Here is a 25,931-nt window from a genome sequence, read left to right on the forward strand (position 1 = left end):
AGAAAACCTGTCGGTATGTCATTCTAAGAAAACACATTTACTCCATAGAGAAATATCTAAGACTAAAAATCAAAGATGAAAAACAATATTCCAGGGCTGGGGGTTTAGCTCAGCGGTACAAACGCTTGCAAGCACAAGGTGGTGAGTTCAATACCCAGTACCAAAAACAACAACAAAAAACCAAAACAAAAACAATATTCCATGCAATAAGAATATCAAAACAAGCAATAAATACCCTATTTTTGAGACAAAACATAGTTCAAACCAAAACTAATCAGAAGAAGCAAAGAAGAGCTGGGCATAGTGGCACACACCTGTAATCCCAGAACTTAGAAGGCTGAGGCAGGAGGATCTTGGTGAGTTTTAGTGTTATCTGAATTACTCAGCCTGAACCTCATAGTGCAACCCTGTCTCAAAAAGCCTCCTCCTCCTCAAAAAAAGCAGGAGCAAAGAAGGTTACTACATATGATTAAGGGAACAATTCAACAGAAAGAGATAATAATTATAAAAAGAAATGCATCAATGTACACCCACCTTCATAAAACAAACACTACTGGATATAAAAGAGCAAATAAACAACAATTATAGTGGGAGCATTGCAAATAGATCAATTGTACAAAAAAATCAAAGAAATATCAAAGCTGAATTATATTTTTGAACAATTGGACTTAAGATTATCTGCAACCCAACAACAGAATATACATTCAAAAGTATGTAGACCTTTTTTTTTTTTCCATTGAACTTTTAAAAAAAGACCACATAGTAACCCATCAAAGATGCTCAAATAAAATAAAAAAGAACTAAAGTTATTCTGTGCATATTATCAGATCACAGCGCGGTGAAAGCAGAAATCAGTGGCAAAAGAAACCACAGAAATTATACAGATACATAGAGATTAAATATTACATTCTTAAATAATCAAAGAACCACAGATGGAAACAGTTCCTAGAACCAAATGATAATGCCAATACAAGGGCTGGGGATAATGCCAATAGAACATATAAAACCTATGGGATACAATGAAAGTGGTCCTTTGAGGGAATTTACAGCTGTGAATGCCCACATCAGAAAAAAGAATGAGCCAAAATAACCTAATAATGAACCTTAAGGTCCTAAAAAACAAGAATAATCCAAATTCAAATTCAGTATAACAAACGAAATTATAAAGATCAAAGCAGAAATTAATGAAATTGAAACTAAAGAAAACCCTAAAATCAAACATGCAAAACAAACAAACAAAAAAAACAAAACAATCAATGAATTGAAGACTTTTTCTTTAAAGGAATAAATAGACATCCTTTAGCCAATCTTACCAAAAAAGAAGCAATCTATTATCAATGCAGTTACAAATTAAGGGCAAATCACAAAGGGCACTACTGAAATCCAGATTAGTTAATAATTACTTAGAAAATCTGTACTTTTTTTTTTTTTTTTTTTTTTTGTGGTACTGGGGATCGAACTCATGACCTTGTGCTTGCCACGCAGGTGCTTATGCTGCTGAGCTAAATCCCCAGCGCCAGAAAATCTGAACTTTAATAAACTGGAAAATACAAAAGAAATGGATAAATTCCTAGAGACATATGAATTACCAAATGTGAACCACAAAGATCTAAAACCCTGGATAATCCAGTAATGAACAATAAAAATGAACCTACCAACTAAGAAAAGCCTTGGATTTGATGGATTCACTACTGAATTTGACAAGAACTTCAGGAAAGATCTAATGCTAACATTCCTCAAACTCTTTAATCAAACTAAAAGGGAAGAGGACTGCCAAAGTAATACCTGGAAGCTATCAATACCTTAATTCCAAAACCAGACAAGGACACTACTATAAAAGAAAATTTTAGGACAATATCTTTAATAAAAGTTGATGCAAAGATCCTTAACAAGATGGTGGCAAACAGAAAGCAGTAAGTCATTAAAACAATCATACGTCATGACTAAGTAGGCTTCATCCTATAGATGTAAGGATGGTTTAACATATGCAAATCGATAATTACATAACAAACAACAGGACAAAAATCACACATGATCATCTCAAAAGACATAGAAGAAGCTTTTGACAAAATCCACCATCTGTTCATGACAAAAATCCTGAAGAAAACAGGGATAGAAGGACCTTATCTGGACTGGCTAAAAGCCATTTATGACAGACCTACAACGAACATTTCATTAAATAGGGAAAAGCTGAACGCTTTCCCTTGTACAATCAGGAAAGAGACAAGGGTGTTCAACATTGAGCAACTTCTGTTCAACATAGTACTCAAAACTTCTGCCAGGTAAGAGAAATGAAAGAGATACATAAAGAAAGGAAAAAGTCAAACTAGACTTATTTGCAGATGGCATGATCCTCTACCTAGAAGAACCAAAATACTCCACTAAAACACTGCTCAAATAAATAACCAAATTCAGCAATGTAGCAGGATACAAAATCAATACACAAAAATCAACAGCATTTCTGTATATCAATAATGAACCCACTGAGAAAGAAATCAGGAAAACTACACTATTCACAGTAGCATAAAGAAAAATTAAAATACCTAGGAATTAAGCTAACAAAGGAAGTGAACAATCTCCTAACTACAACTACAGTATTCTTTTTTGATACTGGAAATCGAACTCATAACCCTCACGCCTGCCAGGCAGGTGCTGTGGAAACTACAGTATTCTGAAAAAGGAGATTAAAGAGGACAGGAGAAAATGGAAAGATATCCCCTGTTCCTGGATATGGCCATAATACCAAAACTGTTATAAAGATTTAATGCTATCCCAATCAAAATACCAGCAGCATTCCCTACAGAACTAGAGGAAACAATTCTAAAATTCTTATGGAATCAGAAGAGACCCAGCAATTCTGAGCAACAAGAGCAAAGCAGGAGGCGTGATTATCCCAGTATTCAAGTTATACTATAAAGCTACAGTGATTAAAACAGCATGATACTGGCACAAAAACAAACACGTGAACTAATGAAATGGAAGACAGGATGCAGAAGTGACACTACACACATTCAACCATCCTAAAAAATTTTGGGCTGGGGATTTAGCTCAGCGGCATAAGCACCTGCCTTGCAAGCAGGTAATCGTGAGTTCGATCCCTGGTACCGATAAAAAGGAAAAAGACAAAAAAAGGAAAAAAACATTTTTAACAAGGGGGCTAAAAACATACGCTGGAGGACAAAAAAACCTCTTTAACAAACAGTGTTAGGAAAACTAGCTATATACATGCAGAAGACTGAATCTAAACCAATTATCTCTCATCATATACTAAAACTAAATCTAAATGGATCAAAGATCTAAATAATAAACAATCTGCTGGAAGATAAAATAGATAAAATTCTGGAAGTCATAAGGCATAGGTGTGAATTTTCTGAACTGAGTGCCAGCTGCACAATAATACTGTATCAGGAATTGACAAACAGGATTAAAGCAAATGAAAAAACTTCTGGATACTAAAGGAAGCAACCAGCACAGTGAAGAAACAATTTTCAGAGTGGGGAAAAAAAATCTTTGCCAGCTATACTTCAAAGAGAAGACTATTATCTAGAATATAAAAGAATTCAAAAAAAAATAAGAGACCCCAAAATAAGAGACCCAGTCAAAAAACAGGGAACTGAAAGGAACAGACACTCTTCAAAAGAACTGGTACCAATAATGTGTGAGAAAATATTCAACACCTAAATGCAAGTTACAACAGCACTAAAATTCCATCTTATTCTATAAAAAGAATGGCTACCATTAAGAAATCAAATAATAACACATGTTGCTGACACGGCAGGGAAAAAGGAACTCTTCTCTATTTATTATTGGTGGGAACATAAACTAATATACCTACTATGGAAATCATTATGGAGATTCCTCAAACAATTAAAACTAGAAATTCATTTGACCCAGCTGTTCCAAACCTTCTAGGTATCGTCCAAAAACATTTAGAAATATCAGATTACAGTGATATATGCATACTCATGTTTATAGAGCATGCTCATATACATATACACAGCAGCACAACTACCCAATCCTCTGGATTCAGCCCCCTAAATTTTGGAAGCAGCCAACATGTCCACCAACAGGTGAATGGATAAAGAAAATGTGGTATTCATATACTAGGGAGTACTGCTTTGTCATAAAGAAGGATAAACTTGAATCATCTGTGAGAAAATAGATACAACTTGAGATCATAATTCCATGGTTCTCTTCTATGAGAAAATGAAAAAACAAAATAAAAAGATAGATAATATGGGGCCGATGTTTCATAAATGGTAAGAGGATTAAAGATGAAGGGAGGAAGGGAAAGGAGACATAAAAAGAATTAAGTTATGTTATCTATATGTAACAACTCCTTATTTTGAATGAAACCATTATGTACTGCAAACATTACTAATAAAAATAAAAATAAATCTTGAAGTCCTGTACCACTTTCACTGTTTTGTTTTGGTTGGTTTTATTCTGTTCTGTTTTGTTTGATTTTATTATGTCTTATGGTATGGGCAGCTATTTTGAAGATAACATGAGGCACTATAGCCATTGTTGATTTCCTATTATCTTGTTTTGAAGTCCTGTACTGCTTTTATTGTTTTGTTTTGACTGGTGTTATTCTGTTACATTTTGTTTGGCTTAATTCTCTTTAAAATGAAATTAATAAAAAAATGAATTAACTGTTTCTATTTAGGTTCTTTCTAAGGTAATACAGAAACGCTAATGTAATTTAATCTTACTCTGGTACTACTTGATTATGATACTCCTTAAATTACATTTCCCAAATGCAACATTATCTTTATGGTGGTGTTCGGCAAATACAAAAACAACTACCAAAACTATGAATGACTATGAACTACGGATACTCGAGGAGAGACTGCCCCCTTGTGCCAATCAATAACTATTTAACAAATTAAGAAAGAACGAATAACTAGTTTCAATACTACAAGTATGCAGGTGCTTAAAAAACACCTCGATCAGTTGGTAGAACAGCTCAGTGATAATCCTGACTATTGCCAAAGTACTGGGTTCCACTCCCAGCATGCATACATGTACAGACCTTGGTATTTTGTTTTGCCTTGTTTTCTGTTACTGGTTTTGGGCTCTGCTTTTTTGAGACAGGACCTCATTATATTGCCTGGGGTGGTCTCAAACTGCTTGACTACCCAATCCTCTGGATTCAGCCCCCTAAGCAACTGGGACTACAGACATATATCATCACATCTAGCTTTGTGGGTTCTGACTTTAACAGCTTATATTTAAAGTGGTGATCTTTAAGGACACATAAATTGAGGCAGTACCTTAAGTTCATAAAACATGACTAATTTATGATATTCAATAGCAACTATCAATTTAATTCCTAAAACTGTAATTTATACAAGCAGCTTATAGGCTGAGTTCAAAAAGTAGTAATTTTTTCATTTTTAAGTTCTACAACAAAATACAAAAAGCAAAAAACTCCACTATATTTCAGAGAAAAAAATACAGTTCATGTGAGTTTCTAGGTACTTTTCTTCTAAAATCTTGGAAAATAAAACTTTTGGAGGGATTTGATATATGGTTTAATTATTCCTTATAAAGCTGACATTACTAATAAACTGTAGTATGGAACAAAAGTATTAGAATAAACAGATTTACCAAAGAGAAGAATACATTAATGTAATAAAAACCATGTTACAGGTTAAAAAAAAAAAAAAAAAAAGTGAAGTAAAACACTCAATAGCACAGTATCTTTCCTAACTATGGGTGGAACATTCAATTCCATTTCTATTGAATAGTTATTAGGAGAATGGAATGCATTATTACAGATAAAGCACTTACTATAATAAGCTATGAAATATTTATTACATAAGTAAATGAGTTAATAAGCACAGAAACTGCGTAGTACTCATACACTCTAAAATACCTACTTTCGAAGGTGGTCATGTTCTTTCAAAAATAGTTCAGTTCTCCTGTTGTTTACTCCTGACCCACTTTTATATGACCTAGAACAACATAAAGAAAATTTAAGAATATTTTTGGAACATAATTCAAAATTAGATTAAGTGACTAATGCTAGTGATATCAAAAGTAGACATACTGTCCCTAGTTTTGATCTTTATGCTATCATAAATAGACAAATATGAATGCTTCTCTATTTCTTTTTCTTGAGACAGGTACTTTATATTGCAGGCAGATCCTGAACTTGCAGTCCTCTTGCTTCAGCCCTAGGATTGTGGACATGAGCCACCAAGCATGGTTCTACTTCATAAAACACTATTCTTTCATCAAAAACACCTAATATTCTCAACAACTACCAAAATCTTACTTTGACTATTATCTTCTGCATATTAATTTTTCTAAGTAAAACCTTGAATTGACGAGTACATCACACATAGAGTGGGGAAGCTATTGAAACAGTATTTTCTTTCGTAATAGTACATGCCATCCAACAAATGAAGGTGTAAGTGTTTGATGAACTGCCAATTTGGGAACACTTAAGGACTTCTATCTTAGTCTCCAGCATACTAAATTTTACTTTAAATAGCCTTTTACATTACTGCCAACACTTCTGTTTTTTGTTTTCTGTTAGCATGAAGTATCAAGAATAGATTTTGAAACTTAAGAAACTGCACAAACGCTGCAGTAAGAAAAAAAAGACAGACATGTTGCTAACACTGAGAAGGGAGGGAGGAAAAGACAAATCTTTAAACTTATGAACCGAAATAGCATAAAAATGTTGGCAGTCTTTAATTTGATGCAATGTTTGTATTATCTCTAAGAAAAACTACATATTTCAGAATTTTAGGGAAATATAGGCTGCATAAATAGCTACCTGAATATGTAATTGTGGAGCAAGGGAGAGAAGCAGAATATGGGTGGTAATCAGGAAGAGAAATGTGGAGAGCTTCAACTATTGCTAATATTGTAATGCTCAGAGCAGTAAGAGATCAGCAAAGAACTTACGAAGCTATCATCTAAACTGGATTTTATATTAAAATAGAAAAGACAGGAGACAACAGTAAAACCAGAAGAAGCAGGAGATGGGACAAAATAGATTACGACTATCTTAAAGCAACAGTGTTCAAAGAACAGTGAAATGGGAATTAGAAACTCTGGTTTTGCTATGTAATTTATAACTAATTATAGATATATTTCAAATCTGGAAAAATATTCCATAAATTAATATAAAAAGTAACTTACTCAATATCTTTTCGTACTGATCCCATGAGATTTTCCCTTTCTCGTATTGCCACAAAGTTTGCTTTGGTTTTATGAAACTCATGTGTATAATCCTGCAATAAATGAATATTCAGACTCAACATGAAATAATTACATATTTTCATCTTACTGAATCAGTTGTGTATGGTTATCATATTGCAAATTTCAAGATACTACTCTTCCTATCTTTTAGTACCATATCTTTTGATTCAAAATTATAAAGAAAAAATTCTAGGATAAAATGACTTCAAAATGGTCTAGGGCAATGATGGTGAATCTTTTAAAGTTTTTTTTTGCTAACAAATAGCTCACTGTAGCACGATGCCACAAGTTTGCCACCACTGGCCTGGATAAAAGTTGGCAAGTTTATTCTACTTCATTGTTATACCTCTTGGGGCTTATTTTCAAGTTTCCTCCTTTTGGGGCTCCTAGAAATTTAATTCCTAAATTAATCAAAGGAAGAACAAAATCAAGAGGATTGTAAGGAAAGAATAATCTGTAAACATTTTCCTTTGTTTTTGTATGAATTGTAGACATTGTAGACATTGTAGATAGGAATATTTCCTGCTTTAATTCTGAAAAGAGTATTTACTGATTTAAATCTAAAAGCAGATAAAAATGAAAATAAAAAATCTCACCTCTAAGAGATCCTATTAACCTTTTAAACAATATTATGCACAGATATGAAAATATTCAAAGAGCACCCAAAGTGTTAAAGCTAAACAAACAAAAGTATATTTATTCCACTGAACTATTATCACCTTCTCATGCTTCCTTTCAGGAAATATATTTTTGTATATAAAAATTTACTTATTATTTGTTTTTTTTTTTTGTTAAAGAAATCATAATATAATTTTGATGCATACTTTATTTTTTATAGAGTCTAAAATATCAATCAATCCACACTGTCAAACAAATCTCACCTACAAGCCTTTTTTTCCTTTATTTTTGGTGGTGCTGAGGACTGAACACAGGACACTGGGCACACTAAGGCGCTCTACTAAGCTACATCGTTCTTTTTAATAGCTGCACAGAATATTATCTTCTGATTCTATAAATTTTAATTCCCTACTCATAGACATTTTAATTGCTTTTGGTTGCTTTGCTATTACGAAATGCTACAATAAACATTCTTGTACTCTTATACATGTATTTTGTTGAATTTTTTCTTTTTGTAGTTGTACTGGGGATTGAATTTATGGCCTTTGCACTGAGCTACATCCTCAATTCTTTTTTAATTTTTAATTCTGGGATGGGGGGGCTGGAGGTTTAGCTCAGCGGCATAAGCGCCTGCCTTGCAAGCAGGCAATCGTGAGTTCGATTCCCGGTACCGATAAAAAGGAAAAAGACAAAAAAAAAAAAAAATTCTGGGATGGGGTCTTGATAAGTTACACAGGCTAGGTCTGAATTTGCCATCATCTTGCCTCAGCCTTGTAGAGTGTTAGGATTACAAGGGAGTACCATCATTCCTGGCTTGTTGACTTTTTTTTAAAAAAAGGCTTATTTTGAGCTGGAGATGTAGACTAGTGGAAATCAGTGTGAAGATTCCTCAAAGAACTAGAACTAGAGGTCCCATTCAACCAAGCTACTCCCTTTCTTGGTATTTTCCTGAAAGAGAAGCATCATACCATAGCAATACGTGCATACCCATCTTTATAGTGGCACACGTTGTAAAAGCTAAACCTTGGAAACAGCCCAAGTGCCTATCAACTAGTGAATGGATAAAGATGTGGTTTTTTTATACAACAGAGTAGTCAATCATAATGAAGGATAAAATTGAGACATTTCTAGGTAAATGGAAGCACCATATGCTTGAGGGAAATAAGCTTGACACGTTTGTAAATACACAGTTTCCCCATACAGGAAACCAAAAGGGTAAACAATGACCAAAGTACATAATGGCTATTGTGAGATAGGAAGACAATGTTCAAATGGGAAGGGGAACTAGAGAGGGAGAAAGGGGAAAGAAAAAAAACACAAGGAAAGAAAGAAAATATGGAAACAAAGCTTTTGTAAATAAAGAGGGGGACAGGGGTTGAAGAGACGTTAGGGGAATGGGAAAAAACTAGAGCTGGGGATGTAAGCTGTGGTAGCGTGCTTGCCTAGCATATGCAAGGCTCTGGGTTCAATCCCTAACACTGTTTTTTTTAAAAAGCAAAAAACAAAAATGCTACTAAAGTAAAAGGTGTATTTCAAGAATAAATGTTGGACATAGTGGGGTATGCCTGCAGTGTCAGCTACTTAGGAGGCTGACGCTATGCCACTTAGAGCCTATGCCACTTAAGGAATCTTAAAAGGTTTCAAGAAGAGCTGAGGATATACCTTGGTGGTAGAGGACGTGCTTAGCATGTCCTGGGTTCAACCCAGTATTGCAAGGGGAAAAAAAAAAAGGTAAATGCTTAGCTGAAAACTGAACCAAAGAATCATATACAGTACAGTATTTTAAATTCTGATAGAAAGACTATACCAATTTATGTTCATATGTATAAGTACCTATTTTTTATACTTTTGCCAATAATAGGTTACCAAAATTTTAGTAGTTAAAAAATGATACACAGGGGCTGGGGATTTAGCTCAGCGGCATAAGCGCCTGCCTTGCAAGCAGGCAGTCGTGAGTTCGATCCCCGGTACCGATAAAAAGAAAAAAGACAAAAAAAAAAAAAAAAAAAAAAAGATACACAGATCACATTTTAGGGCTGGGGATATAGCTCAGAGGCACAGCACCTGTCTATCAGGCACAAGGTTATGAGTCTGATCCCCAGCACCAAAACCCAAACAAATAACAAACTATCTCATTTTGACTTATATATATTTTATTTGGGAGTATGACTGAGAATTTTTTCATGATTTTAGCCATTCCCCACCTCCCTTGCTGGAGATAAAACCAGGGCCTTGCACATGTTAGACAAATACTCTATCACTGAGCCATATCCCAGTCTTCTGCTATTCATTTTTAAAGTAAATTTATATTCTTTGTCCATTTTTTTAAATTTGCATTTTTCTTATTTATTCCTACAATTTCTCTATATTTTAAATAAGTCAGTTCTTAGTATTAGATCTTATTTAGGAAGTCCTTTATACTACTGAAAATTTTATAAATTTCATCTATGCTTTATGGTGACTCCTCTTTCTTTTCTTTTTTCATTATTTGGTTCTCTCTGTCTCTCTCTCTCTCTCTCTCTCTCTTTTGGTATTGGGGATTGAACTCACGACCTCACACCTGACAGCCAGGCACTGTGCCACTGGGCTATATCGTTAGCCTTGTCGTTTCTCTTTATCTCACTGATTTAAAACACCAATTTGCCAGAAACTCAATTTCCACACATACATGGGTCTATACACGAACTTTATAGGGTTATAACGGGATATAAATTTTTCCCCTCTACAACCAACTTTTATTTATTCTAGGTTTTCAATAGGTTTTAATATCTGACTAGAATTAGGTGCTATTACTAATCTTTACTTGTAAAAGATAAATTTTATTTTTCTTAATTCTTATATATGATTCCAAATGAACTTTGGTATCACTGTGCCATATTAAAAAAAAAGAAACAATGAAAAACACTCTGCTATTTCCACTGGGATGACAATTAATATAGCTGATTTAAAGAGCAATACTCTCATCTAAAAGCAGAACAATTTTTCCTTCAGTTAATCCTTTTCTGTGTCTCTCAGGATTTTACACACATAGTCCTAATTATTTCTTAGTGTGTGTGTGTGTGTATGTGTGTATATATATATATATATATGGATGGATTTTACAGTTTCTTTTCTTTCTCCTTCTGTTTTTTGTACTAGGGCCTAAATGCAGGGCTTTGGACATGCCAACACTAAAGTCTACCCCATTCACAGTTTGTATATAGAAAATTTTGTTGTTTTTGATGGCACTGGGAATTGAACCCAGGACCTTTGTACAGAGCTACATCCTCAGTTATTTTTTAAATTTTGAAAGAGTCTCCATAAGTCGCTAAAATGCTCAAGTTAGACTCACACTGATCCTCCTTCCTCAACTACCTTCTGGCTTTTAGTTTTTTTAAGTTGCTTTTATTTTGTAATTGATCATTATAATGACTTTAATTGATTTTTTTTTTTCAGTTAATTTTCTTGGGTGTTCCAGACACACACTCTTATCCTGTCAGGTAACAGAAACTCTGCCTCTTCTTTTCTAATACTTATCTTCATTTTTTAAAAAACTGCCTTATTGTACCACCAAAATGTTCGACATACATGGCAAATGTTAAGACATATCATGGGTATGCTTGTCTGGTTTTTATCTTCAATGAGAATGTTTTTAATGTGAGCTTTTACTCTGACATTCACAATTATGCAGTAAATAAAGTATTTTTCTATTCTTTTTTTACCCTCCTGTGGTGCTAAGAGTTTGAACCTGGGACTCCTGAGTGCTAAACTCTACTACTGAGCTACACATCCAGCCCTTTTGCTGTTTTTAAAATCAAAATGATTGCTAAATTTTGGATGGGGGGATATGCTGTTTCTGAGACAGGGTCTTGCTATGTAGTACAGTCTGCCCTTGAATTCATGGCACTCTTCTGCCTCAGCCTCACAAATGCTGGGATTTTAGGCATGCTCCACCATGCCCAGCTAATTTTTTTAACATTAAAAAAATTTGTTTCCATTTGGACTACTATACTTTTAATATCCCCTCATGTAAATCTTTAAGAGTTTATCTGGTTTTACTGATACAACTTTATTCTTTAAAAAATAACATACTAAGCACAGTAAATTATTCCCCTTCCATGTTACCTTGAAAGTCTGATGAAAGTGCAGTCTAAACCACCATATTACTGCCTGTACATGACTATTTGGTATCTTCTGTTACAGCTAGACAGCTAGGTTTCCCAAAGTACATTCACCTATCTACCTAAATATTCAACTTTAAGAAAAAGAACAAGAGCTATTAGACATTTTCCTTTTCAGATTTTTATAATATTCACACACACACACACACACACACACACACACACACGTTTCTATAGCATAGCATTTATCTTCTCAGAAGAGTTCTTTCTTTTGCAGCACTGGGGATCCAATCAAAGGCCTGAGACACACTAGGCAAGTACTCTACCACTGAACTACATCCTCAGCCCTTTTTTATTTTTACTTTGAGACACTGTGGCTAAGTTGCACAGATGGGCTTGAAGTTGAGATCCTCTTACTTCCTCCTCCTCAGCAGACAGATTACAAGTGTATGCCAACATTCCCAGCCTCTCTTTATTCTTTTAAACACATCTATAAACATCCTATTTAGGAATTAAGAAAAAAACCCAAGCAAACCCTGAGATAATGTAAAAAGTCGCAAGACCAATATATTACCTGCAATATGTCTCTGTGTCGCTGTAATGTATGCATCAATGCTGCATTCAAGGATGGGACACCTGCACTGTTAGTATATTCTGCCATTTTGTCATTTATCCCAGTAAGCTAGGAAAAAAGGGAAAAATATTTTAGAAAACATTGTAAGTGGCTAAAAGCAAATCATTTGCCTATACATCCTTTTAATTGACAGCAAAACAAAACTAAGCAAAAGAAATCCCAAGACAGCAGCTAAGGACTTAACACCTCCCCCAAACAATCCACTAAAGTTGAAAACAACACCCACATGACCTGGCATGGCTGTCATCAAAATTCAAGTGGCCTGAAGAGGAAAACATTTTGAGCAACTGAATGATTTCAGTCAACATATCTGTATTTATATAAGGCAGTGCCATATCTAACAAGCACTACACAGTTATTATCAAAACAGCAACTTAACAGGAAGTACTTACCCTTGCCAAAAGCTGTTCAATCTCAATTGCCATTGTCTCAAACATTCTGTCCTGGCTCGACCCATTTAAAAGGGGTGTCGTGTCCGAACTAAGGAGAAGTTCAATCAAAGGAATCCATTACTCAACGCTAGTCCTTTAAGACACACTTAACAATAAAATAATTATTCTTATGGATCAAGGAAACCCCTGAAACAGTCTATTTCTTTAGAAATCCATTTTTTATAGTTTTCCAATAAAGATCACACACATCTACAAACCAAATTCACTGTAAAACATAATGGAATGTACAATTTCCTAAACTTTTATATATTCAATCTTAACAATATAAAGAAATTCTAAATGTTTGTTTACATTTATTCAAATGAAAGCAATGTAAAGCTATAACAATGTCCAACTGAATTTAAAAGAACAAATTATGTGAAATAAATCAGCAGAACTGTAGAACTCCTAATAAGAGAAGCCATAAAAATCAATTATATATTGTTACAGAACCTGCAAGAAATCTTTTAAGTTTTTTTTCTTTAAATAATGGTTTCTTAGGCTTTCAATTTGCTCTTCCTCTCTTGATTTTTATTAAGAATAAAGATGAGATTTAAATGATCCAGATTATAGATAATGAATAACCGGGAACTAAAATACATAGTCACGCCCAACTTATTTTTGTACTAAGTTTTTACATTTGTAATATGCAACCATCCCATTTTGTATTACAAAAATGTACTAAATATTTTTATATTGGGATAGTCAAAATCTAACTTTTTACATGTGCAAGATTTTTTTTTTTCTTTTTTTCTTTTTCCTTTTTATCGGTACCAGGGACTGAACTCACAACTGCCTGCTTGCAAGGCAGGCACTTATGCCGCTGAGCTAAATCTCCAGTCCCTGTGCAAGATGTTTGATGTACTCAAATTCTACAGCTGCATGTCCTAGAAGTTTCTTTTGTCTCTTTTTGAAAGAACCCTTCATAACATCCCCAAGTCTGCACTATCATAGGCAAGCAGAGATAATCTGAGCACAGATAAATACCTAGGCAATGACTATACTCTTTCATCTTATTGAAAACTTTCGCCCTGTGACAGTGCTTGGGTGTGGCAAATGAAACCGATTAAAATCATCAGTTCAACATCAGAGAGTGCCTTAGCTACGACTATTTTCCCTTGTACCTTTACTTGTACAGCAATAATAAGCAGTGAAACAGCCAAAATGTTTCTAGTAGTTTTAAGATGTTTAATTAGTTGTGAATTTTATTTCTTCTTAAAACTTTTCAATTTATCTACCCTAATATATAGTCTCAAAATATTTAGTTTTTTATTAAGTGTCAGGGCCAAGTCAAGGTTCTAGGATTGTTTTTAGAATAAGCCCATGCAGAAGTACTACAGATTCCCCCCTGCCAGACCAAAAAATAAAAAACAAAAAAACAAAAACCAAGAAATAGGCCAACAATTTTTTTGGAGATAGGGTTTTGTTATGTAGTTCAAGCTGGCCTTGAACTCACTCACTATGTATCCCGAGCTTGCCTCGGACTTGTGGTAACCCTCTTGTCTCACCCTCCCCAATTATTGGGATTAAAGCCTTACCACCATGTCCAGCTTAATAAAATGCAATCTTGAGAGAAGAAACTGCCTCTGTCTTGCTCACAGATATATGGCTACCACCTGGCACATGGTGAAGGCTCACTAAATATTCGTTGAATAAATGAATAACAAGGTAATCTCTAATATTGCTTGTTCCATATTCATCAACTCAATATATGAGTCTAAGGATATAACAAAAGCCACTTTCTAAATACAGTGTTATTTTGGTTCATGAACTTCATTGTTTCTATTTTGATTCTATTCCCAAACAGAATTGGACAACAACTGAATCAAATTCTATGGTTATGTTAAATGTTGACATTATGGGGAAATTTAATCCAGTTCTCACCCAACTGAGCTTTACCAGGATTCAGTTAAATTTAATCCATTTTATAGGTGTGTGATGATTCAAAGACCTTGAAGTTCTCCTGGGAGAAATGGTCTGGCCATTGCTGAGTTTATTTACTGTGACATGGTTCCAACCTGGACATTAAACAAAATAGATTGGATCTTCATAAACTTAGTTTTTGTTTTTTTTTTTAAAGAAGAATTAGGTGATTGAAATGATTCTGCAAAGCCAAATTCGATTTGTAGAATTTCTTAGGGAATGTTTTCAAAACAGATTTTTCCTATAAAGTAGGAAAAAGTATTACTATGATGAAGAACAGATAATAGTAAAAGCATCATGTAAAAGTATCTCTTAACAAATATGAGTTTCAAAATTGTATATTGGCTGGTCTAATCAAATGGGAGACTTTAAGAAAAGATTTCCAATCATAAATTAATTTTTCTCAAATCCTCCAAAATAAAACCAAACCACTACTTTTTCTTTAATTGCTAAATTATGGTGAGTCCAAAGCACTAGACTAAAATAAAATCTATGTAAAATGCCAAGAACTTATTTTTAGGTCCCAAAGTCCACATATTGGCCCTGGTATCTATGCAACCCATGTGCCCTGATTGAAGAGGAACAACATCTTGGTAATAAGGTGAACAATAAGTCTTGTTCGAATGTGCATGGTATAGTACATTTTAAACCTACTATAGTATACTATAGTAGGTATAACAGGCACAAAATATAGGAAGACAGAGGTTCAGGTTTAAGCTCAATTTTCATTTTATTATTAACTGAAAAATATCATATCCACTACTACTTTTGAAAAAGCATTAAAAACGTACTAGGTTAACAACTAACAAGTCGGGCCAGGGGTTTAACTCAGCAGCATAAGTGCCTGCTTAGCAAACATGAGACTGTGAGTTCAATCCGCGGCACCAAAACAAAAAACACCTAATAAGTTTACTACCAATTTCACTGCCAGGGTATACAGAAACAGCCTATGTAAAAATAGTCCCAGAATGCTGCATGCAATGACACATGCCTCTAATCCCAGCTACTTGAGAGGCTAAGGCAGAAGGACTGTATGTTCAAGACCCACCTGAGCAACTCAGTGAGAACCTGTCTTAAAATAAAACTCAAAAAGGGCTGAAGATGTAGTTCAGTAGTAGCTATATAGCTCAGTATAGCTAAAATAAAACGACTGAACTTGCCCAGTATGCAGAAGGTTCTGCATTCAAATCCCAGTACCAAAACGAAACAAACAAAAATTTGCAACCAGAAAATTTATATAAAGGTTTCGGAACAGTGCTTTAAACATGAAAAACACTGTTCAACTACTAAAATTATTGTTAATTCACAAAAGTCAAAAACAACACCTATCCATTAAATGGGTAAACCATGATATACATGTACAATATTATAAATCAGTATACCAGTGACATATTCATAGTTGTCTCAATGATAATGTTAAACAAAAAATCAAGTTGCAAAACTACTACTGTAGGATACTGCAGATTGCCTACGGATACAAACATATATAATAAAAATACATGGTGGTATACATAAATGGGAGGGAAAAATGGAATGCCATCAGGGACTTTGCAACTGAATCAATAACTATCCTTTCTTAAAATGGGAAATAGGCACATGGAGACTGTTATATTTTTTGTCTTAAATATCACCTAATAGTTTTTGAAACAAGTAGATGACTTAAATTATACATAAGACTCAAAGATAAAAAAGTATTTTCCATAGGTTCAACATAATAATATATTAGTTTCTAAAAAAAGTATCAAACAAAAACAGATTCTATGACTAATGATGGGGGACACACGCTACATCAGGTTTATTTGAAAATAACAAAAAATCAGTAGATATACTTTGCATTTGAGTAGTTCAGATCCATTTAGCAATAAGAAAACACAAAAAACATAACGTGCACAAATAGGCACATTTCTTTATATTGGCTAAGCCAAAAACTTATTTTTTGATACAAATTCATTCTTAGGGTCTAGCAGTTTCCTCCTGAGATCATAACAACCTCTGCCTAGGATCCTAAATAAATGAGTCTCAAGAACTAGAAAGAATTCCAGTAAAGTTACTAAAAAATACACCAATCAATGGCAAGGAAAATAAAACATCAAACAGACAACAGACCAAGTTACAATTTTTTTGGTACTGGAGATCAAACCAGGCAAGCGCTTGAGCCACTGAGCTAAACTCCCAGCCCCCAAGTTACAGATATTATTGTTATTGTATTTTAGTTAATTTTTAAAATGCTTTAAAAAACATTATACAATTTGAGACATTAAGAGACAGAATCTGGCAGTACCTATACCTGTCGCGTCTTCCATCTCTGGCGCTGCCGTGACTGTAACTCGTACATAGTTTACTGAAGGAAACCAGTTTCAGATCAAGTTCATTTTCCAACTGTCGGGCCTGTTTCCTAAGATCTTTAGCAAAAGCACAAAAGTATAATTAGTAAAAAAGTATAAAAGAGTTTATCAACAGACATATAAATCACAATACTCTTCTGAACAAAGTGAACTATGAAAATGATCATGAATTGGTCTCTGATTTAGTTACTCTCAGATAAAGAAGTGTTAAAAAAATAATAAAAGGCTCCACCCACTTAACCCAAGAAAGTAATCGTTCATTTAAACTTCAGATGAGCAAGAAAGGAAGTAACAGTGGAGATGGAAATTTTAACTTTATTCCTAAGACAGCTAGACAACAAATCTTATTTTAACATCCCTAAAATTATTGGTAGAAACAGTAACTAACATTCTGTAATTCAGAGGAAAATAATATAGGTCACAAAATAAATGAATAGGGTTTATGACCAGTTTCATACCAATTTACTAGCTAACTTTATAGGGAAAAAACTATCACTATTTTTGCAAGGATTTTTCTAACTTTTTATGTTTCAAAGCTTTATTAGCTTTATGAGATCCTTTTCATAATACTAAAATGATTTAGTAATTGAACATAAAGAAAAAATAAATTAAAAATTGCTTTTTCACAAACATACTTAAAGTCTAGAGAAGGTAGAACTAACGTACTACTAATAAGGTCAAATATGATTATGACACAGATAAAAGCATTAGTCTAAAAATTACACAAGTTTAAATACAAACAAGCAAGCAGAAAAATTGGTACAGTAGTTTGACACGTAAGGGGTTTAGCGACAGAAGCCACTTCTGGAAATCCATACACATATCTGACTAGATTTATTCATGTTGGAGTTGAGGCTAAAATAAAACGACTGAACTATAGGAGGGAATAATACAAGAATGTCTCGGGGCTGGGGATTTAGCTCAGCAGCATAAGCACCTGCCTTGCAATACCAGGCAGTCACGAGTTCGATCCCCGGTACCGATAAAAAAAAAGAAAAAGGAAAAGAAAAAAGGGCTGGGGATTTAGCTCAGCGGCATAAGCACCTGCACTGCAAGCAGGCAGTCGTGAGTTCGATCCCCGGTATCGATAAAAAAAGAAAAAGACCAAAAAAAAAAAAAAAAAAGAATGTCTCATAGATGAGGAATACAAAACATCATTTCAATGTACTGTGCAATCAGAAGTAAGAAGCAAAGAAACATAGTGAAGCATATTTGTCCAGAGACCAAATCTCAGCTCAGTTTCTTATTGGCTCTGATATTTATTGAAAATTTACTTGATCTATGAACCTCAGCCTTTTGTTTTTTAAACCTCTTATTTTGAGGGGTTTTCTGTGTACTGATAATCATATGCTCAAAGCACCTGGCATAGAGTATGTTGTCAATAATGAGCTGCTTTAAAGTACAGCATAGTACTTTAAAGAACCCATGGCTTAACACAGTATTAAAGATACCAGTAACCACTTTCACATAATTAAAAAGTTTTCTACCTAACACATATTTCAAATGGCTATTTTAATACATGTTTTTAAGCTATAAGCACAATTCTCTGCAATTTTAGTAATTGTCATTTCTAATAGAAAATACCAGGTAAAACATTTTAAAATTATGACAGTCAAGCATGAATGAATTTAATTCAGATTCTTAGACCAAGTGGCTTACAGTAACAGCACCATGGTTTCTAGAAGTTTAAGTGGGTAGCAAGAAATAACCGAAAGAGTAAAAAGATATATATGAATGAAGAATTTTTTATGTTGCAATAAAGCACATAGGCAGTTGAAAGAAAAACAGTGTTTTTTCTCATTGTTGCTTTTCACCGTGGTTCAGGAATGAGTTTCACATGGCTTAACTTGATTGGATCATATTTTCAGGAATTAATGCACTTGTGAATTATAAGAAAGTTTTCTGGTAGAAGAGGTTTAGCAGCAAATACAGTACGACAACGCATACAGGTTCTTACAACTTTCTTTTTCTAACAAAACCTATCCTAAACTGCGAGGCACTGGATAGAGTTATTTTCTGTCTTCAAACACCCAATTCTCCAAGTCCTGGCCAGCTTTCCACGGGGTCTCAGTAGGAAACAGCCGCTCCTACTTCCTCCGATAGACAGCACCGCCAACTTCCTCCTTTCTCTTTTCCCACTCCGTTTCCCAACAGTGACCGCAACCCGAAACGCCTGAACGCTCCACTTCCAAGACTCCGGATCTGGTAGCTCACACCCGTCTCCCCTTGGCGCCCAAACCCCCGAGTTCCGCCGCCCTCTGCTCATTTGCACTGTGGGTGACCCAGGTCCCTCTTCCTCTTCAGCCCTTGTGTCCACTGTCCAGCTCCTGCCGCCTGTGCGGATCTCCGGCCCGGTCAGCCTAGCCCCCTCACCCAGACCGTTTGGTCTCCTCAGCCCCCAGGACATCCACTAAGCAAGTCTCACTCTTTCTTTAAACCGTGTACGAAGCCTGACTTTCTCCCCTGCTGCCTCCCTCAAGACCTGCCCCTCGCGAGACCCACCCGAAGTACTCCCCCTCACCTTCCCAGTAATTGCTCGTCCCAGCCGCCATCTTTGTTGTCCAACGTCAGACGGAACCGAAGAGTAGCAGGCTGCGGGCAAGAGTGTCGCTCTGCGCCTTCTTCCGCCCGAGCGCCAAGGCAGATGGGAATCGCGAACCTCCACACACACCGCCATCTGGTGGTGGATTCGTTAATTGACAGCTTTTGAATAGCAGGACAACATTTTAATTCCAGCCTCTGACGCTCAGTGATGTTCCGCTTTCTGCGCCACAAAGTTTCATCGCCTGCTTCATCTCGGTTTATGTCTTTTCTGCCTATGTGACTAAGAATGATGCTCAGAATGCCCTCAGTTCTCTCCTTTTAAGTGTGTGTTTTCAGTCCCATCCTCAGAGACAGAAGCAGCTCTTTTCCACGTCCCACCTCCTTCTGTGCTCCGTTGCATCTTTCTGGCGGCTCTTCCCTGTCTCTTCTGTAGAGTCCCAGTTCTCTTTCCTTTTCAGCCACCGAATCTACAAACTGTTCTTACAACTGCATCCACATCTCTCATGCTGCCCCACAGCCTGCTACCATCTGCTGTCTATACCTCACTGATCTTAAGTGATCAGTCTCTAGGTGTTGAATTTTACCACTTTTAGTACAGTTGTGGATACTTTTCCTGCTGTGAAGTCATTCTCCCATTCTTAAATAATTGTCTTTAAAAATTTCCTTTACGTGCATTGAAGAACCGTATCAAATAATGCTGTAAGTCTTGCCCCAACTATCAAAATACGGATTTAAGAGGAAAGGAAAACCTATCCTGTTTACTCATATTTTACTTTGCATTGTTCTTTCTTCCTTCCTGTCCTGAGATTCTTTCTCTTATCACTTCCTTTCTATTTCAAGTCCCAAGCCCCTGTTAAGAGTAAATCAGCTGGTGGCAAATTCTAGATGTTTCTTAATCTGAGAGTGGTGATTCCCTTGAACAACCCCTACCTCCGTCCCACCCTGCTCCGTCATTGAAAAATGCCAGTTCCTTCTGTGAGAAGAAATTGTCGTTTGTTTTTCCACTATATTTAAGATATCTTTGCTTTCTCAGTGCCTTCAAGAATTGTCTTTTCCCTTTAGTTTCAGAAGTTGATTAAATCTTTGTAGAGATTTCTCTGGGTTTTTCCTGTTTGGACTTTTTCCAGATGTTTCTCTCTTTTGCTCAGTGTGGAAAATTCTCAGCCATTGTTTCTTTAAATACTTTTGCTTCCCTATCTCCCCCATCTCCCCATACTTTCTGTCTTGTTTTCTCTAGGACTCAATGACATGACTGTTAGATCTTTTGATAAAGTTCCACAAATCCCTAAGACTCTAATTTTTTAGTGGTTTTAAAATCATTGTTGAATAACATCTACTATTCTGTTTTCAAGTTCACTGACAAGTATGTCTTTCCTCTTTCATTCTAGTTTTGAGCTCTTTTGATTTTGTTTCAATTATATTTTTCAGATCTCAAATTTCCATTTAGTTCCTTATTATATCTTGTTTCTCTGAGGAGCCCATGTTTCCTTGCTGCCACTGTGTTTTAAATCATTTCTAAGTTTGTAATTGTTCATTATTAAAGCTGCATTAAAAGCTTTGTTAGATAGTTCTGACATCTACATCAGCTTGATATTGGGGTCTGTTTATCCTTTTTTTTTTTAAGCTCAGGTTGAGATTTTCTGGGTTCCTGGAATAATGAATGATTTTGTAATTACATAATGGACAATAGACATAGTTTTGAGACTGTAGATATTATTTAACTCTTGTTTGAGCAGATTTTCTCTGACATTACACTAGTAGGGGAAACTGCTTGGTACTTCCAAGTGAGAGTAAACATCAGTACCCCAAGTGTGGTAGGTACCTAATTATAGCTGTCTTGTGGCCCCCAATGATAGCACTATATAGAATTTGTTTCCACCAAAAATGATGACAGCCCCGGCTCCTGGCTCTTTACTCTCTATTTTGCTTTCTATGAAGGAGGGAGGGAGGGAGAGAGAGAGAGAGAGAGAGAGAGAGAGAGAGAGAGAGAGAGAGACAGAGAGAGAGAGAGACAGAGAGGGAGGAGGAGGAGGAGGAGGAGAGAAGAGACAGAGACAGACAAGAGACACAGACAAAGAGGAAGAAGGGAAAAGAGACAGAGAGACAGAGACAGAAAGAGACACACAGAGACAGAAAAACCAGATAAGGGTGGAAGTCTAAATTCCCCACTGAGCGAGCACTTGCTGGGAAGAGTAGGGGAATAGGGCAGATGGGATTCAGTTATTTCTGGCGCATTTTTCTGGAGTAGTGCAATTGTCATATAAAAATTTGTTTTGCTAGGCTTCGTAGTTATTAGTCCTTTGTCTAGAGGCTTTCCTTTGGACTTCTCTTATTTGTATTCTTTGGCATTCCTGCTTTTCCAGCTTCTTCAGCACCCATTATGGGAGGAACAGTATGAGCCAAAGAAAAACCCAGGGAACTCACTTGCACGTTATTCTTTGGAAACTGAGGTTCCTACCTGGTCTGCCACCCGCTTTCCACCTTTGGGTGTTTTATATATAATGTATAAAGGTTTTGCTGTACTTGTTGGAAATGAAATTGTCTAGAACTGAAATTCTTCATTTAAAATTTCAATACATTTTTAATTCTTCTAAAATTCTTTGCCTTCTAATTTCCTAAATTTACTGTCATTATTTTAAACCGATTGATAAACACAAAATCTGTACCTCTGAAGGTCTTTTTACTTTTTCCTTGATTATCATTTGATCTTTTTCTGAGACTAACTTTTGATTCAATGCTGTATTTTATAGATAAAACTTGTAGGGTGATGTTATGTCCCTCTGGACAGAATTTACTGCAGTCGTATCAGGTAGGAGAGATCAGTTTATGGAGTGGAATATCAGCTGGGAATTGTATGTTTATTAAAATTGATCTATTTTTGGTTAGCTCTTACTTCTAGTGTGTAGCTATTTGTGTTCCCTATCTGAAAGCTGTTAAGCAGAGTCCTTTTTCCTGACAAGTGCTAAATTCTTTATTTTCCTTCAACCAGTGATGCTGCCTGAAACTTCTGTTCAAGTTCTTTGTCTCTTGCCTGGACCCTCTGCTGCAGGGTGTTTCTCTCTCTCTCTTAGTCACCATTTATGAATTAACTATGCTAAAACTAGCAATTTGTCTCAATTCCCTTTGCTCTAGGCTCTTGATCTCCTAAGCCCTTACTTTGGTAGTTCTCTAATTCTTTTTTAATCCAGCTTTTCTAATTGTTTTTGGTGAGATAGTCTGTTTTAAACTAATCCACTCGAGCAGGGAGTAGAACTAATTTATCATAGTGTTTTTATTTTATCTGTAGATATTTTATATTTTCCTCATAATCATGTAATCATTTCAATCTGATTCTCACCAATATTAGTTTTTGTTATTCTAATGGCTGAGATATAGTCTGTCAATAGAGCAAGGTTTTGGTATTTTATTGGGGTTTTTGTTGGTTTTAGTGATGGGGAAGGGTTGAAATTGCTCCAAATTTAGTTATCTTTGACTAACAGGATTCCAAATTGTTTTCTTTCATTCCTAAGTTGTCCAAGAGTGTTTTCCAATTTGTTCACTTTTTGCCTTCACTAGAAGCTGTGCTCCAAAGACTGCTCCTTTAAATCACACCTGCCCCCTTTTAAGTTATGCTTACTTTGGAGCCCACCTCGTCCCTCCAGTGTGCGCTCTGAGCTACTTGGGCACATTGAGACCATTCAGATGTGGGATTTTGTCTTTCTGGCAGTAGTTTTAGACCAACATGCTTGTATGCCTGTTCTGTCTTCCCTGGAAGACATTATGGAAGTGATTATTTCCATCCATCCACCTTGTGGCAGGATGAGGCTGGGTGGTCATGAGAGCACATACTTAGTGATTTTTCTGACTTTATGTGAGAGTTCAAAATTCTTTTCAGATTATACTGAGTGTGATTTCATTACAGATTTGCCTTTCCTGTCTTTTTTTGAATTATTTTGCAATAAAATGATGGGAGACAAGAAATTAGGTTACTACAAATGTTTCCTATCTGGAACTTCATTCTTGAAATATGTACTGTATATAATTCAATGTTCAAAGTTATTTGTTTTTTCCAGCACCTTTATTGTACTTTTAATTTTAATGTACTTTTGTTTCCATTGTTGGGAGTCTAATTTTTTTGGTACCAGGAATGGAACTTGGTACCTCATGCTTGCCAGGGATGTATTGTGCACTGAGCTACATCCCAGGTCCGGAGTGGCAGCTTTAGTTTCCCTGCTACCCCTCTGAAGTTCATTATTTTCTCCCCATCTGCTTTATTTTCCTTTTTTCCAATTTGTCTTTGGTGCTCTGCAGTTCCACTTCTGATTGGTGTGATGTGCATAGATGTTCATTTTTTCTTGCTTGGACTGAATTTCTTTAATCAATAGACTGGTGTAGTATGATCCATTTAGATAAATTAGTAATTTTCCAAGTTTCCAAGCTCCATTCTGTTTCTTCCAGAACTCCAAAACACACACGTTAAATTACGTTAATTCACCAGTGCATGGCAGCACACACCTGTACTTGCCAACACTTTGTAAGGCTGAGGCAGGAGGACTTCAAATTTGAGTCCCACTTGGGAAAGTTAGTAAGACTCTGTCTCAAAATAGTTGAAAAGGGGGAATGTAACTCAGTGTTAAAGTCCTGAGTTCGATCCCCACTATCACACACACACAAAATTATCTTACATTCACTCTTTAAAACTTTCTTAATACGTATTTTCTACCTTTTGATCTCTATGATACGTAAGAATTTTTATCCATCTTCTAGTTCACTACTTTTCTGTACCCTATCTAGCACTAGCACTAATTTTTGTTTCTATACTTTCATTTCCAGAAGTTCTTATCTTCTCATTTCCTGTGTTAGTCTCTGGTTTATCTTACCTTTTTGACAATAGTAAGTATATTTGTTTTAAGACATTCGATAATGTCAACATCTGAAATCTGGATAGAACTTTCCTATCATTTTAACTGATGATGAAAAATTGTGGTTTCCACCTCTAGGATGGAACCAGAGCTCAGAGTTTACCTCAGTCACCCAGAGGCAATAAAACATGATTTGATGCTTGGGCCAACCAAGCTTTGCTCAGCTGGCGAGGCTCTAAACATCCTACTTTCTATGCCCAGTCCCTTGTCAAGTGTTCAAATCCTGCTAGGTAGAAAACTCACAATCCTTCCTGATTATCCTCTTGCCACTCTGATCTCCACATAAAAATCCAGCAACTAACTGCATTGCCTTTGCAACTTTGTAAATCTAAAACAGTTCTAAAATTACGTTTTAAAAATAAAGCAGTCCTCCAATTCAGTCATTATCGTAATCTGTTTACATCTGTCCTCTGCCTATCTGCAGGATTATTTCTTTTAGGATCTCTTTTTTCAGATACTAACTCAAAAGACTATTTGGTATTGAAAAACTCTCCTGGGAACCTTGTGGCACACAGTAACAGTAATCATAAGTATTAGTATAACTTAAAAGTATTTCAAATTAGTCACTCAGATCTAGCAATGTAAACCTTCCCTGTATCCTCGGTACTTTGGCTCAATTTCAGTGACAATCATTAAACATAATCCATGTTACAACAATTGCTGGTTAATATGTACTCTTTTCACATGTTCCATCTTAAAATTTTTCTGCCTTTGATTTTTCATACACAGCTTTGACTTTATCACTCCCTGCCTCTTCATATTGGTTCCAGTTAAATCACTATACCCTATCTTTGTCTAAGCAAAGACATCCATGTCAGTATACTTGGACTTTCAATTATCATACGTTTAACCTAATGAATTCACCCCGTTGTATTCAATTTTCTTCCAGGCTGATCTCTCAATTAGCACACTTTTCTACTCCATACAGGCCAAAGCATCTCATTTGTGCTCGTCTACATTTGTTTACAGAGTACAGTAACAGTGAACAGAATTTCATCTGACCTTAGCCCAAAGTGCCAAAAAGCATGTTTGCTTTTTACATTCCATTGGTCAGTGTGGGTGGAAATTGTAATACTAAGTAAAAATTTGGCTTCATCTGATTTCACTGCTATTCAAGTGAGTAGTAATTTATTTATTTGAGGTCTGCAATAAATAGTATAGAATCAATAAATAGTATAGAATTGGCATTTAAACTCTAAGTGAGAATAAAAGATGAC

At 35.4% G+C, this 25,931-nt stretch overlaps 1 protein-coding gene across 7 annotated transcripts in view; it reads right to left on the reverse strand.

Moving 5' to 3' along the window:
- Gosr1 (golgi SNAP receptor complex member 1) overlaps nt 1-20,262 on the reverse strand; it is a 74,727-nt gene extending 54,465 nt beyond the window's left edge. The window contains exons 1-6 of one of the 7 annotated variants that reach the window (XM_063251091.1): nt 19,791-20,262; nt 17,206-17,326; nt 12,963-13,050; nt 12,511-12,618; nt 7,159-7,250; nt 5,886-5,960 (exon numbers count right to left, since the gene is read on the reverse strand). In XM_063251091.1, coding sequence (XP_063107161.1) covers nt 5,886-5,960; nt 7,159-7,250; nt 12,511-12,618; nt 12,963-13,050; nt 17,206-17,326; nt 19,791-19,821 — 515 coding nt within the window. In that variant the 5' untranslated portion in view covers nt 19,822-20,262. Of the gene's footprint in view, nt 1-5,885; nt 5,961-7,158; nt 7,251-12,510; nt 12,619-12,962; nt 13,051-14,885; nt 15,020-17,205; nt 17,327-19,790 lie in introns of those variants that run through there. The other 6 variants (XM_003469694.5, XM_005003556.4, XM_063251095.1 and 3 more) reach the window with 6 other exon arrangements.
- Nucleotides 20,263-25,931: the final 5,669 nt, after the last annotated feature.

The sequence above is a fragment of the Cavia porcellus genome, unplaced genomic scaffold (assembly GCF_034190915.1).
Source record: "Cavia porcellus strain 051 isolate PalLab524CR breed Dunkin Hartley unplaced genomic scaffold, mCavPor4.1 scaffold_6, whole genome shotgun sequence".
Classification (NCBI taxonomy): domain Eukaryota; kingdom Metazoa; phylum Chordata; class Mammalia; order Rodentia; family Caviidae; genus Cavia; species Cavia porcellus.